The 13417-nt window shown below is 42.1% G+C and overlaps 1 protein-coding gene across 7 annotated transcripts in view; it reads right to left on the bottom strand.

The window, feature by feature from the left end:
- SPEN (spen family transcriptional repressor) overlaps window positions 1-13417 on the bottom strand; it is a 69007-nt gene that overhangs the window by 15320 nt on the left and 40270 nt on the right. For 4 of the 7 annotated variants that reach the window (XM_075114068.1, XM_075114069.1, XM_075114073.1 and 1 more), the window contains 7 exons: window positions 9262-9422; window positions 7984-8184; window positions 6963-7114; window positions 4463-4588; window positions 3771-3884; window positions 2460-2573; window positions 722-822 (listed from right to left, as the gene is read on the bottom strand). In XM_075114068.1, the coding sequence (XP_074970169.1) occupies window positions 722-822; window positions 2460-2573; window positions 3771-3884; window positions 4463-4588; window positions 6963-7114; window positions 7984-8184; window positions 9262-9422 (969 nt within the window). The remainder of the gene's footprint in view (window positions 1-721; window positions 823-2459; window positions 2574-3770; window positions 3885-4462; window positions 4589-6962; window positions 7115-7983; window positions 8185-9261; window positions 9423-13417) is intronic. The other 3 variants (XM_075114070.1, XM_075114071.1, XM_075114074.1) reach the window with 1 other exon arrangement.

The raw sequence follows: 13417 nt of genomic DNA, 5'->3' as shown, positions 1-13417 counted from the left end.
GGGTCTGCGGAGGTTAAGCAGCTGTGCAGGGGGAAGACAAGCCTTTGCAGCATGTGCAAAATGGCCAGACACTGTCATGACAGATGCTGCACAAGGACATCAACACATTTTTCATGCCAAATAGCAAAAAACCAAATTGCAGCCTCACTCATATTTAATTATTTTATCAAGTTAACAAACTAAACTGTTGAAAAAGGGGTAGGTGGAATACCAAATTTTACTCTCTGCTCAGCAGCCGAGAAGCAGTAGTTTATCAGACTATATATACACCCATTAACATATGCACTTCTCTTGAGGATACGGGAAGGTATTACAGATAAGCTATTCTTTGCGTTCCTAAGAAATGATGACCAGCTCACAACTGTGTCCTGGCGACCCACCACAGTAACCAGATACTAGATACACAGAGCAGGCAGACGGCCGAAACCTCCTCCCAAGTACGAATTTCAGTAACCAACCACACTTCAGATGTGTGATATCCTGCTTTTTTAGTCTGCATGGTTTAAGTCTAACCACCTAAATTTGTTTTTAAAAAAAACATATTGAAGAGGTAAAAGACTTTAAAAATATGCTAAAATGTTGTTAATAGAACTTTAGAGAGAAGGATGAAGTTAGGAGGAACAAAAGCAAGTGTTTAATAATTATGGCCTGAAGAAAGTTTAATTGCACTTGAGACGATGCTGGAAAAGTAAAGGACTGTGATAAAGATATTGACACATGCCTTCTTTCTGCCAGCATTTCATAGAAGTCTCTGATATCTTGACCCGTTTTCTCCATGGAATGATAAAATGCCAACTGACTTTCTCGATTTGCAAAGTCCACCTGAAAAATAAAAGGTAAACCACGTTCAGTGAGAGAAACATCCCATTTTGACAACATTTCACTGCCTGCTGCAGAGTCTGGAGATGGGAGCAGAACTGAAAATGGGGATGATAATATTTAACAAATAAAAAGTCAAACCCTTCTTAGGACTGCTCCTACGCATCCCCAGGAATAAAGACCTTTCCCTCTTAACTCAGTGCAGCTGCATGGTGCTATTTAACTACCTCCTTACTGGGGTATTTTGTTGTAGCTGCCAGGCCAGAGCCTTCTGTTCAGTAAACCAGCAGGAAAAATATACCTTATTACCGTGGTATTGACATTTTTAATACTACGACTCCAGTTACAGTTCCAAAGTCCTTTTCACCTCAACGCAGTGCTACAGCAGGTCAGTATTATTAATCTATTTCAGACTCCACATTATTTGCCTGGGGTAATACAGCAAGGCAACAGCAGGGATGGGAAGGTAACCAAGCCTCCTGAATCGCAGCTCCCTATTCTAGCTACTCGAGGAGTTGATGTTTTCTAGCCAAGGGTGACAATATTAAGAAGCTAATGGCATAGCTGATGCAAAAAATTAAGGATTAGAGTGGATTTAGCTATGTGTATGCCACATAATGCAGTATTTTTAACATTCTAGTTCCTCTTTTGTTTTTTTCAAATCAGCCTAGACATTTGTGTAACCACAGCAGCGGAGCACAGACATACACATGTTAAGGGTGTTGCTTATTCCGAAGTCGCTAAGTAGCAAGACCCACAAACACAAGCTATGAAACTCTGAAATGATCACACAGTTTATTGCGTATAAAGGCTACTTATACTCAACCACCACGCTTAGAAACTACAGCATATCCAACTCCTAACCCCCACGGGTATGAAGTTGCTGGGTTAATACACCAGATGAGAGATCATGCTTGAAATCGTTACCCACTCTTTAGGAGAGAAGAAAGGAGGAGGAGGAAGATAATTCAGAGGGTTGGCTGACACCTCACGTCCCCAGTTAGTGGAACTGATGGGACAGTTGTAACAGGTATATCCACATTCTCCCAAATCCAAGACATCCTTGTAAGAATTAAGTGTTGCTCCAGAAAGAAGAACTTTCTATCTCTTTCTTTTAAAGTAGTGATTTTATTTTTTTAAATCTGTGACAAGGAAGGAGCTGCCACTGCAAGAGCAGACTAGGGCATACAAGGCACTGCAGACCGCCTCGGCCAGGTCAAGAGCCTGGACATCAGCACGGAGCTGCTGAAATGCAGCGATGTGTTACCCCGGAGGAACTCGCACCCTCAGATTTTGCTTTTCTAACCTGACAACGGACAAAAGTTTGCCTTGGATTTGGGTAAATGAGGTAGTAACACGGACACCAACACTCAGGAGCTTAGAGAGACAAGTTCAGTGAAACAAACGGCAGAATACTGGAAAAGGCTTTGTAAGTAACAGTTCAAGATACCCTAACATCTTGATAAGCCGAGTCTAAAAAAACTAGTTTCAGCCTTTGATGTGTGGGACATACGTGTCCCGCTAAGTATTCCTTTCAACTGGCAGTCTGCAAATGCCAGCATTTAAGGGGTAAGGCCTAAATACAATTTATTTCTCTCTCTTTTTTGTTTTTGTTTTGTTTTGGAGGTCATTCTGCACACCTTAATTTTATTCCCACCGATTTTCCTCCCCTTGGTCTCTTTTACAGCTGCTTGTGCATATTCAATCTCATTGTAGAGAACCAGGGCCATGCCTTTTAAGCGGTCAAACACCACCTGTAAAAAACAAAAAAACAAAACAAAAACCAAATAAGAGCCTCATCCACAGGACTTAATGTCAGTCCCAACAAAATCCTAAGTCATGAGGATACCAGTGAGAAAATAATTTTTAGCAAGGTAAATTTCCAGGCTTTTCTGATGAGGCATATTGTAATGAAGAGACAATAAAAGGACACGGGACTGCTTTGAATTGTGGATATTGTGGCTTGAGGTATATTATGCCTTTATTTTGTTTTTCTGTATTTTACTTTTTTTTTTCCTTTGGTGACTGAGTTTTGTATTTTCTCTTTGTTTACTTTCAGTTTTTTGAAAAATTTCCAATGTGTTTTAGGGGGGAAAAAAGGTAAAGGGAACATTTAATCCCAAAATGGAAACAGTTTTTGTTATCACAGTCTGCAGTACCACTCGTCAGTTGCTAAATGACCGATTTCCAAATATTAGCTTCCTTTAGCAACATAAACTTATTATTCAGGCAACAACAGCTACAATAAAGAATGTCAAAGCTGCAACACAAACCCACAAAAATCCTTTAAGGAGGCAAGACCCTGATCCTGCAAAGATTTACACACGCTGCTTAACTTTAAGCACATCGATGTCCAGCAGAAATACACGGGACAACCCACACACTTAAGTTTAAGCATGTGCCTCTAGCACCGACCCAGAGTGGGGCAGGTAACGTGCTCCCGCTGTGTGATGCCGGTGCGTTGCACAATCATTGACTTTCTCTCGTCTTTCACGTACTGTTGCCAGCGTGACTGTCCTAACTGCTTTTAAAAAGTCTTTTTTTTTTTTTTGTCTGATGAAAAAAGTATAGTTATGTCTAATTATGTAATTAGCACGCACGCGTGTAACTACGTAATTAGACTGCTGTTCCTCCAGTGTTAGCCTTCTAAACAAATTTTATTGGTGAGAGACTGTACTGCACAAGAGCAACAAATGGTTTCCAATACTCATTATCTCGGCTCATACAAAAGACTTTTTTTTTTTGTTTGCTTTCAAAACACCAGAAGCGACTGCTCTACGTATCGCATCAACAGGATGCAAAGCTACGGAGCCCTGTCGGCCAAATTACACCCCAGAGAGAATTTCTCTACCTGAGCTATAAAGCCCTGGACAGTTGGGGTTGAAAGGACAGGATGGGAAGAAAGGAAGACAGTAACAACTTCAAACCACACACCAAAGCCTCCCACCTACCTTTACCACAGGCCCGTATCGGCAGAAATGTCGAGTTAAATACTGATCCGTAACGTTTGTAGAAAGACCATCTAACCACACGCAGTTTGTAGGCATGCTCTTTCCAAAACCCAGCTGAACACAAAAGGGCAAAACTTCCATCAGTACAATTCACAAGCGTTAAACTAACTGAACAGAGCACGCCTAACTAAAGAGTTATTTGAAGAAAGCTAGTCATTTGTACCGATTTTCTAAAATTAGCATCTCGCGCAGGTGCAAGCAAAACAAAAATCAAATAGCAATTAATGAAAATAATTCTGCATGCTTAAACAAATACAGTGTTTGACAACATTTGTTTCTTCTAGGATTTGAATGTCTGGAAAGTGACAGGCTGACAGCTCTGGGGACTGACAGCCTCTCTTTACCATCCGTACTGGTACAGCCTCCCCGTACAGCCTCGCCAGATGCGGGCCTTCAAGGCCAGGGAATGTCAGTCCCTGAGTCTACTCAATCCTGGGGCTCCTTGCTGAGACAGCCAACAAGAATGCTGATTAATCCCAATTATGGTGGTGCTTGAAAGCACCATGCCCTGATCTGACCCACACATTAAAAAACACTTTTCTTCCAGAAGCAATGCTGCTGCAAAATATCCTATGATGTTGTAAAGCGAAGTAATGGGGAGAAGGATACAGTCCACAGGAGGATTTCTTTACCTTGAGCCGGTTATTTCCAAGATATTCCCCATCCATCTTCTTAATTGCTTTACACACACTTGCAATATCACAGTACTGCAGGAATGCATACTGGGGAACACCGTTCACCTTCTTAATGTCGATATCCTGGGTAAAAACACAGAACAGAACAACGGACAGTCAGCAACAGGCCAAAAAGGACATTCAACAGTGTCAGTTAGGTCTAAGCGGACTTTTCTTTGAGACACACACACACGGCATAGCAAGCACTCTCTAATTAATATTTTCTTCAGAGGGAGGATTTAAACAATGCAAGGCAGTTAAAACCTTCACTGTTCTGCTGTATCTCACTCAACGGCAAAAACCAAATCCTTACTGACACAGGGAAAGCTCCTCATAATGCAGATTTAAATTCAGCCCCACAGAAGTAAGCCTGACCTGATCGACAAATGGCGGCTTTCATTTGTTAGTATTACGTCAAGAAGAGACCACTCAGAATCAAAGAAATACAGATTAATTTTCGCTCACAAAAGCTGAAGAGAGAATAACCTGCTCCGACCCTCATTTCTGAGCCAAGAGGCAAGCAGGGTTTCTTTTCCAAATAAACACGATCCATCCTGTTCCTAGAAACAGAAAGTGATGCCGGACTCGTCCCTCGAACCAACTTGGCACTGACACGGCAAAGGCAAAAAAGATCCTCAACTTTTATCGCTGCTGGTATTTGATCCCAAGCCACCACAGGCCCATTCAAAAGTAAGCACAGTCATGAGAAAGCTACAAAAGCCTAATAAAGGCTGATTTTAATCAATTTTTAAAACCCAGCAAGCCTGGAGTTGACCTTTGGTTAACATTCAAGCTCAACACTAGTACTGGCAAATGTACCGAAAGCCTCTGAACAAACTCATGATATTATGATTCATTCAGAGCTGAAAATAGAAGGTGGAGTGTTTCGTTTTATTTGTTTAAATAGCACAAGTTTCCTTTGTGAGCTACGTGCCGATGCCAGCACACAAATTTAAGCACAAACATTCCAACATCCAGGACAGGCTAATTTCATGGTTAATAAATTTAGGCACAAGGCAGAAGTTTGGTAGAGTCTCACCCAAGAGATCTTTACCTGGCAAAACAGAAGTAAACAGGGAGATTTACACAACTATTAGACTTCTATAGCCCTGGCCTAATGCTTTAAGTAGAATACTAATAGAGGACTGCATTTCCAGGAGTCTGAAGAAGCACTACTGCAACCGTGGCAAATTATACTTGACCACTCACCCTGGGCAAGCAATTCCTTCTGACAGGCAAATAAAACATCATTACTTTGCTCATTATCCATCAGAAAGGTTATAAAGCTGGTCCTTTTTGCACCTGAGCTTGTAAGTTTTCATGGAAACTGTGCAAGGCAGCACTGCTGCCAAACTCTGACTGATTAATGGTGTTGACAGGACAGCACTATTTCACAGAAAAGCCAATTTACACGACAGTCCACTACCGCTGATAAGCATCTTTATCAGGACAGCTCTCCTGGTATAACATTAGAAATGGGTTTAAGCCACAGACACTGCATGAATTCATAAATCAGTGTTAATGTCAAGGATAGAGCAGAGGCTGGATGCATGAGAGCTGCCAGACATCATAAAATGTAAATATTTTATGTGTCCGCATCATATACGGAAGCACACCTCCCCTTCTTTTTTGGGGGGAGTATATATGGGGTTCCTGGTACGTGTGACTGATATCTCAATGGTTACGGAAGTATTTCAGAGCAGAATGAATAAGGCACAGCATGTTCATAAGCAGCCACAGCTACCAGAATAATATTGCACAGTGAGCGTATAAAACAAAACTATTGGAGCTGCAGCCTAGGTTCAATTAATTAAACTGACCGTGGATAGCTACTTTACTTTTCTGGAAAATTTCTCTTAAATGCAGTATTGATATGACTCGATAGAAAGTGGCATGAGGAGAGGAGAGGGGGATGACTGCTGCTCTATCATTCAGATAGACCTGCTCAGCTGAAACCCCAAATCCCACAGGTGTCGTCGCTAATCCATCCACTCTGCGCCTCTTCTGCCCTACTGTCAGGGCACAGGCTGCGCGAGCTGATGGCTACTTCCACACGCAGCAGCTAAACCCTTTGTTTCAGAAATCAACAGGAAACTGAGACTTCACAGAGTTGCACTGATTCAACATGAAAATAACATCAGGCATACTCACATCCCAACTACCTGGTTAGGCTTTTCTGCAAACACTCTGAGCTAGCAGAAGACGTATTTCTTGTAAATCCTCTGAGGACTGTTTCTACTGCTAAGTTATCCCCTCAATATAAATGAGCTAAGATTTCACTCTAAACACAAAGAAAAGCTTTCAGATATATTCTATCAAGACGAATGACTCAGATTATTATATAAAGACTGAATTATCTGTCACTGACGTTAAGATTTACCACTGCTGGCAGCGTTTTACAGGTCTGCGCAGCATGAACGGGCAGCAACACCCCACCTAGCAGAGAGAATTCACATACCACTATCCCACCGAAGCGCTGAAAGATGTTGCGAAGGTCATGGTAGGTGGTTGTTTTCTCCAGGTTGCCAATGAAAAGAGTTCTTGTTGCTTTCGGGTGAAATTCATCTATCCTTTCGTCCAAAGGACGAAATTCATTCTCACTTTCCGTTTCTAGAAGCAAAAGAACGCAAGGCGTTTGTAATGCACGGAGGTGTTTTTCATGTGGGTTCAGTTCACATTGATTTGTTTGTTCAAGTCTACTTCCTGACAAGCAGATACGATCTGAACGAGAGTAACCAGTGTCTTTGACAAAAATACGCAGTACTACACTTGTGAATTCTGTTATTTACATGGAATTTGGAATCTCTGCATCCTACCACTGGGTGAGTGCTGAGGAATCTGAGCATCCTCAGGAGAAAAGCAGCTGCATACTCCAAGTGCTTCTCTAGAATTTATTCTTTTAACAAATATTAACACCTACCATGAATTCAAATAAGGCTTCACTGTACTTGGGAGGGAACAGCACATGGAAGTTTGTTTTCACGAATCAATTTTTAAACAAGCAGCTGAAGTACAGACTAACAACCACGTGCTCAGCGCTATAGTTTTCACTGGTTGGTCATTGGGGCTATGCTGCCTTAGCCTCAAAAATGCAGCCATCGTTAGCCGTTTTAATTAAAAGCAGAAAAACCAAGCCTGTGAGGACTCAGTGCTGTGCTTACACCACCCACTGGCTTCTGCTCTGCTGAGACATGGAAGATGAGATTGTTTCTTCCAGCAGCCAACAGATCTCACTGTTTGAGAGGATGGCAGGTTTCCTTCTCTGAGGTTTCAGACTGGAACTCTCTCCCTGTTTGACCTAAGAGCATCCACTCATCTTGCTCTGGAATTTGTTCTGGCGTATTTCCCAGTTTCTGTAAATTATGTTTCTGCAGAGAGGCAGTTCTAACATTTCTTACTCCTATGCTGCCTCTTTACAACAGTCCGCAAATAAGCCCAGAGCGGCCACATGTCCAGTGCAAGAAGGGCATGGACCTTACCTGGCCCTATCCAGGCCGTGACTTCAATCTGCATGCCAAAGAAAAGTTTTCCTTTTGAGGCATTTAGTGCTTTTTCCTGGTCTTCCTGCTGTCGGAAGAACACCAGTCCATACCGTTCCTCAGAAGCCCCGTGAATCTGCACCGACGTCACCTTTCCGTACTTCTTGAATTCGTGGAAAAGTCCATCTTTAAGGCTTGTATCTAAACCAACAAATAGACATTAGTACTATAAAAACATATTTTTTTACCAATTTAATACCACCATAAAAGACATAAAGAAATCTGATCTTCCTTCTGGAATGTGACTTCACCCAGTTTAACCTGAATCTCAGTGTTCAACAGAAGTGCCTTTTTAATTTTGGGTGTTAATTTTGCCGCTGTCAAAAGCTTCTGGCTGATCTTTCTCTTTGCCTTGATTTTTAAACCCAAGAAACTACACATGCAAGGTGTCTATTGCTAAAGCTGGCAGGGTATGGTTATTACTTCTAAGAGGCATCCAATTCGAGTTGAAGAAGAAATAAACGTTGTTACTTCACTAATAATGCCACATGGATACTGCGTAGAGCAGTTTTCCAAAGCTGGGATGAGGCACCTGGAACAGAGATGAAAGGAATACTACAGAAATGAGATCTATAGAAAGAACGTTAACATTGCGAGGTATGCCGCTCTCGAAGTTAATACATATTATGGTAATTCAGTCAGTGCCTTTGTATCCATAAATTACAACTGTTTTACAAATGATCTCATGCTGGGTTTTTTTTCTGTGGGATCTCTCCTGCGTTCAGCACAGGGAACAGAGAATGATCATGGGCACTCCTCAGTGTGTGGTTTCTTGCATTATTTACCACGCAATATTCAATGCCATTATGAATATGCTCATGGGTGTTTTACAGCTCTCAACCCTGCAACAGAAAACCCTGGCATTTTTGTATTAAGAAAGAAACTGAGGCACAGCAAGACTAAACAGCCCGAGTTTTAAGTGAAAAATTTGAGATGCTTCAGGATTTTCCCCAGGGAAATCCACATTACTCTTTCAAAGCATCAGCTCCAGTAGCTGTAAGCGCTCAAGCCCCAGACCCGCACTAGGGACCCGCAGGACTTCTCACAGATGGTCACTAATTAAGCAACTCTCCCACCAAGGCAGAAGCAGAGAGAGAATCCTGTCCTTGGAGGCACCACACAGCTGCCGTGTCAAAGATACAATAAAGGTTATTTCACCAGTCCCTAACCTGCTTCCTAGTCCTTTTTTCCCTATTTCACTTTCCCAAGTGAATTTACCTGTTGAGCGCACTGGAAGATTTTGAACCTTGATCCCAAAACTTTTCCGGGGTTCATCTTTCTCCAGAGATGGAAGCAGCTGGGACGCGGGTGCTGGGACAGCTGTCGACTGAACTGACCGTGCTGGGGACTCGTCACTGGAGCTGCTGCTGGAGTCGCTGCTATAAACAGCATGAAGGAAACGACAGATGAACGCACGGAGACGCAAAGCGATCAGAGGACACAGGTAGTTTAATTAAAAAGCAAAATGTCAGGGTTTTTGCTCATCTGCAGGCCTTTCTCTCTCCTTTGCTTGATGCAGAAAATCCAGTTTCCATAACAGATCCCAGTTATACACAGGAATTCAGAGTCATTCTACAAATATTCTCCTACGAAGCCCTCAGAGGAGACAGTCAAGGAAACAGAATATGGGTAAAATGTCAGACAGATCCTGTTACGCGCCGTGACAATAGCGGAGATTTAATTAAGTGTAATACAATGTTGTATCAGCCTAGGAGCTGTGTGGGAAGACTGGAGAAATACAGAGAGGGTACGCAGGTCTGCCAAAGCCTAAAAATCCTCAGAGCTCTCATGTACAAAAAAAAAAAAAAAGAACTATTATCATGCTCTCAGGCGCTGCTGTCAATCTGAGAGTCAACCCTAGAGTTCTCCTTATTGCCTCCTGCACATCTTTTTAAAAAGATCCGTACCTCTGATGATAGGAAAAGCTCGCGCACGAAAATCACAGCAAGTTTTTGCTCAAGAAGAACCTAGGCAATGTATGAACCAGCAAATACCATTTACAGGCTCAGCCTCAACGGCCAACTTCAGGGTATGAAGAATTCAGATCCAAGAACATCTTTTATAAACAATAATTATGGCAGAACAGGATTTGCATATTAGATCATACAGGGAGTCAATCTAGTCTGCCGACTCTTGACAGTGCAGATCATTAGATGCTTCACAGGAGAGTAAGAAATACAGAGAATAATGTTATTAAAGCTTGCCCAGTGGGGACACGTCATCTTCTTCAGTGGCTGATTTCTTCCCCGAGGCATGAGGGCTTAGAACATCGCTAAAAATAATTTTGTCTGACATAACCCTGGAGACTCTCATTCTCCATTACACGAGCAGCCATCTAAAAAATTCTGCTGGAATTTTAGCTCGGAGGCTGGAGGGGGGAGATCTGCCACGTATAAAAATAACCCTGTCAGTTTTAAATTTGCTATTTTCCATCTAATTTTTATGTTCCTCTCCACACCATATCAGAAAAACGAGAAACAAGCTTCTCTTTGTTTTTACCTTAAATTACTTCATAGGCTTCTTATGCTCCCCCTTCACATTAAACCATTTAACATTTTCTAGCCTTTTCTCAGGGAAATAATTTCAGGCTTCTAATCATTTTCATTATTTGATTTTGTGACCTCTTCTACTACACTCCTTTTTTGCGGGTATACTGTTTATATAACGCCAGGGTAACAGCGAAAGAGTCGTTTTTCTTAAAACATTCCAGAAAACTGCTTTTTTTTCTGAACATCTTGGTGTAACGAGAGCTGTGGCACATTACTAAAAGCCCCTGGGCTCTGGCCCCATTATATTTGGAGGCACAGAAGAGAGGGCAATCTCTGTCCTGAAACGTTTACAAACAATGGAAGGAGGATATAAAAACACGGCAGACCAAAACAAAACCAAACAAAAAGGTCAAAAATGCAGAAGTAGTCATAAACACGAGAAACTCTCCTCGCAGTCTCACCCTCTCCTTACAACCCTCCCGTCCAGCTGACATCGAGCCACCTCAGAGGTTGGTGCCTTTCCCACGCACTCTCCTCCTACTCCTCCATCCCTGGAGGAGGAAGGTTCAGCGTTGCTTTGGGAGTGGAGAGAAAATAAAGCCATGCCAGAAAAGGAGTGAAAAACTGAGCCCTTCCTCTGCCCTTCTCTTCCGAGGCGAGCTCAGCTCTACGCTCGCCAAGGGGCAGCCGCCCTGCACCACCCAACCTGTTCCCTCATCTACAATAGTGTTTCCCCTTCTAGCCTGCAGTCCCTTGTGCTTCTCAGCTCGGAACTTCCTACTGCCAAGATGTCCATCCACTGCCTCATTTTCCTTCCAGACTTGTAAACCACCTTTCTTTTTGCCTCACCTGTATTTGTGCAACCTGCTTTCAGGCCCTCTGCATGAATAAACTATTTCATTGCTAAAAGTGAAGCACGCTGCAGCTCACTCTTCATCTTTTGCCCATTTATCTCGTTCCCGCTGCCTCCTACCTTTCTGCTAACTCTGGCAATGCTGGATCACCTCAAGTCCTCATTAAATTGAACTTCTTCTCTACAGCATCTTGGGAAAAGGAGGACAAACCCAGCCCCACATGAACAGCCCCTCAGTAGTCTCACGGGGTAACATCAGCAATTGCCTTCTACTACGAAATAAACTGGCAAGGAATAGAGAAACTTAGTTTAAAACACAAATATAGTCAGAGAATGCGTGTGGGGAGAATCTGAAAATAATTCCCAAGCTGAGAGCAGTACCGCGTGGCTTACCGTTCCCCTGGGGAGGGCTAAAATAAGATTTTAGGGCCACAGCCAGCCTCTGCCCCATGCGCGTTTTAACTTTCCCTTCTCGCGTCTTGACGCTTGGTATTATGATCAACTACGTACTTCCTAAAGCACTTTAAATATTCTACTTCACTAAGACTGTATCTTTTTAAGTAAGAGGCAGCACTGAATTTCTATTTCAGCAGTGCTTTAAAATGGGAACAGGCTATTTTTAGCTTTTTTTTTTTTTTTTTTTTTTTAATGAGGATGTTTAAAATATGGAACATGCTGTTAAATTCCCAGCATTCCACTGGGTAAAAAAAGATGATCTCCAGGTAACACCGTAAGACGTCCAAGCAATGAAAGAGCAGTCTAACAGGGTGACAAATTCTACAACAAGAGTTTGAATTCCACACAACTTTGAGAAACAAGGATCATGCTGATAATTTCCACTTCCCCAGGGAGTTTTAGGGATACGTGTCCCTCAGCAAATCAAGACTTTCTGAGACATTCCAGAAAAAAACTTCATTATTTCCTGACTCTGTTTTCAGAAAGCAAAAAAAACCTGGTAGCAAGAACAATTCCCCTTTCTTCAGGGAAAGCCTCATCACTTTTCCAATTGAAGAAACGTGGATATAATAATTCAAAAGTCAAAGGTTTTATGTTCTGTGAACAGAAGAATGATGGAAGAGTTAATTATAGCTGCTGTGTCATCCCGTTATAGCACAGAGCAGAATCAAAATAAAGCATCTGACAGTGAATTATGTGTAGTCTCAAGCAGGAAAACAGAACTCTTTTTCAACCTCCCCAGCTTTAAAAATACACAAAGCTAAAGCATGTAAGCCGCACAAGGACATGTTCCCAGAACACTAAAAGGAGAATATGGCTTTTCTTCTCCCTGTGAGTACTTTTGAAAACAACTCTCCTTTGCCAACTTGCAGAAAGTAAGTTATTAAAAATTCTTCTAGCAAACCTTACTTTAGAAGAAACAACTTGGGGCAATTGTAACCTGGGAATATAACAGATAGGTTAAAACAACAGCTCTGATAACCTCCTTCTTGAAAGTATTTCGAGTAATCAATAGGTCTTGGGGCAGACAAAGAAAATGGCTTTGTAACTTCATTTTGCGCTTCCGCTAACAGTATTAAAAGCGTGATGATTTTTTCCAGAAGCAGAGTGTGCTCTGGCACACAGCCTTTTCCCAACACGGGAAAACCTGCTCTTCAACATCCATGTAAACTCAGCGGAGCAGAATGCCAGCACGCAGCAAAACTGATCTCCTGAGCTGTCACAACACACGCCTTTCAACGAGAGGGAGCCTGTGCTGGGAATTTGCTTTTTTAAACACCTCAGGCTTACAGCTTCAGTTGCCTCTTTGGTGGTTTGCAGATTTTTTCTGGTGACGTACGCTCATTTATGAAAAACTTGGAAGTTTTAACCAGGAAGGATTTCAGATGCTCTTTCGTCCAGCGCAGAAAGCTTCTAAGATTAGTTTCACTCCAGCTTTTATCATAGCAATGTGGAGTAGAGATTGCTGATTTTACTGCTGGAGATAATTCTTACTTGAATAAGGAGGTGGACATGAAATCCTTCTCTTAAGCGTGCACTCTACTGCAAGCAGTTTACGAGCCCTTTTAAAATATTA

This window comes from Phalacrocorax aristotelis, chromosome 19, assembly GCF_949628215.1.
Source record: "Phalacrocorax aristotelis chromosome 19, bGulAri2.1, whole genome shotgun sequence".
Lineage (NCBI taxonomy): Eukaryota > Metazoa > Chordata > Aves > Suliformes > Phalacrocoracidae > Phalacrocorax > Phalacrocorax aristotelis.
Note: the sequence above shows the minus strand (reverse complement) of the source record. Positions and strands in the feature narration are given on the sequence as shown.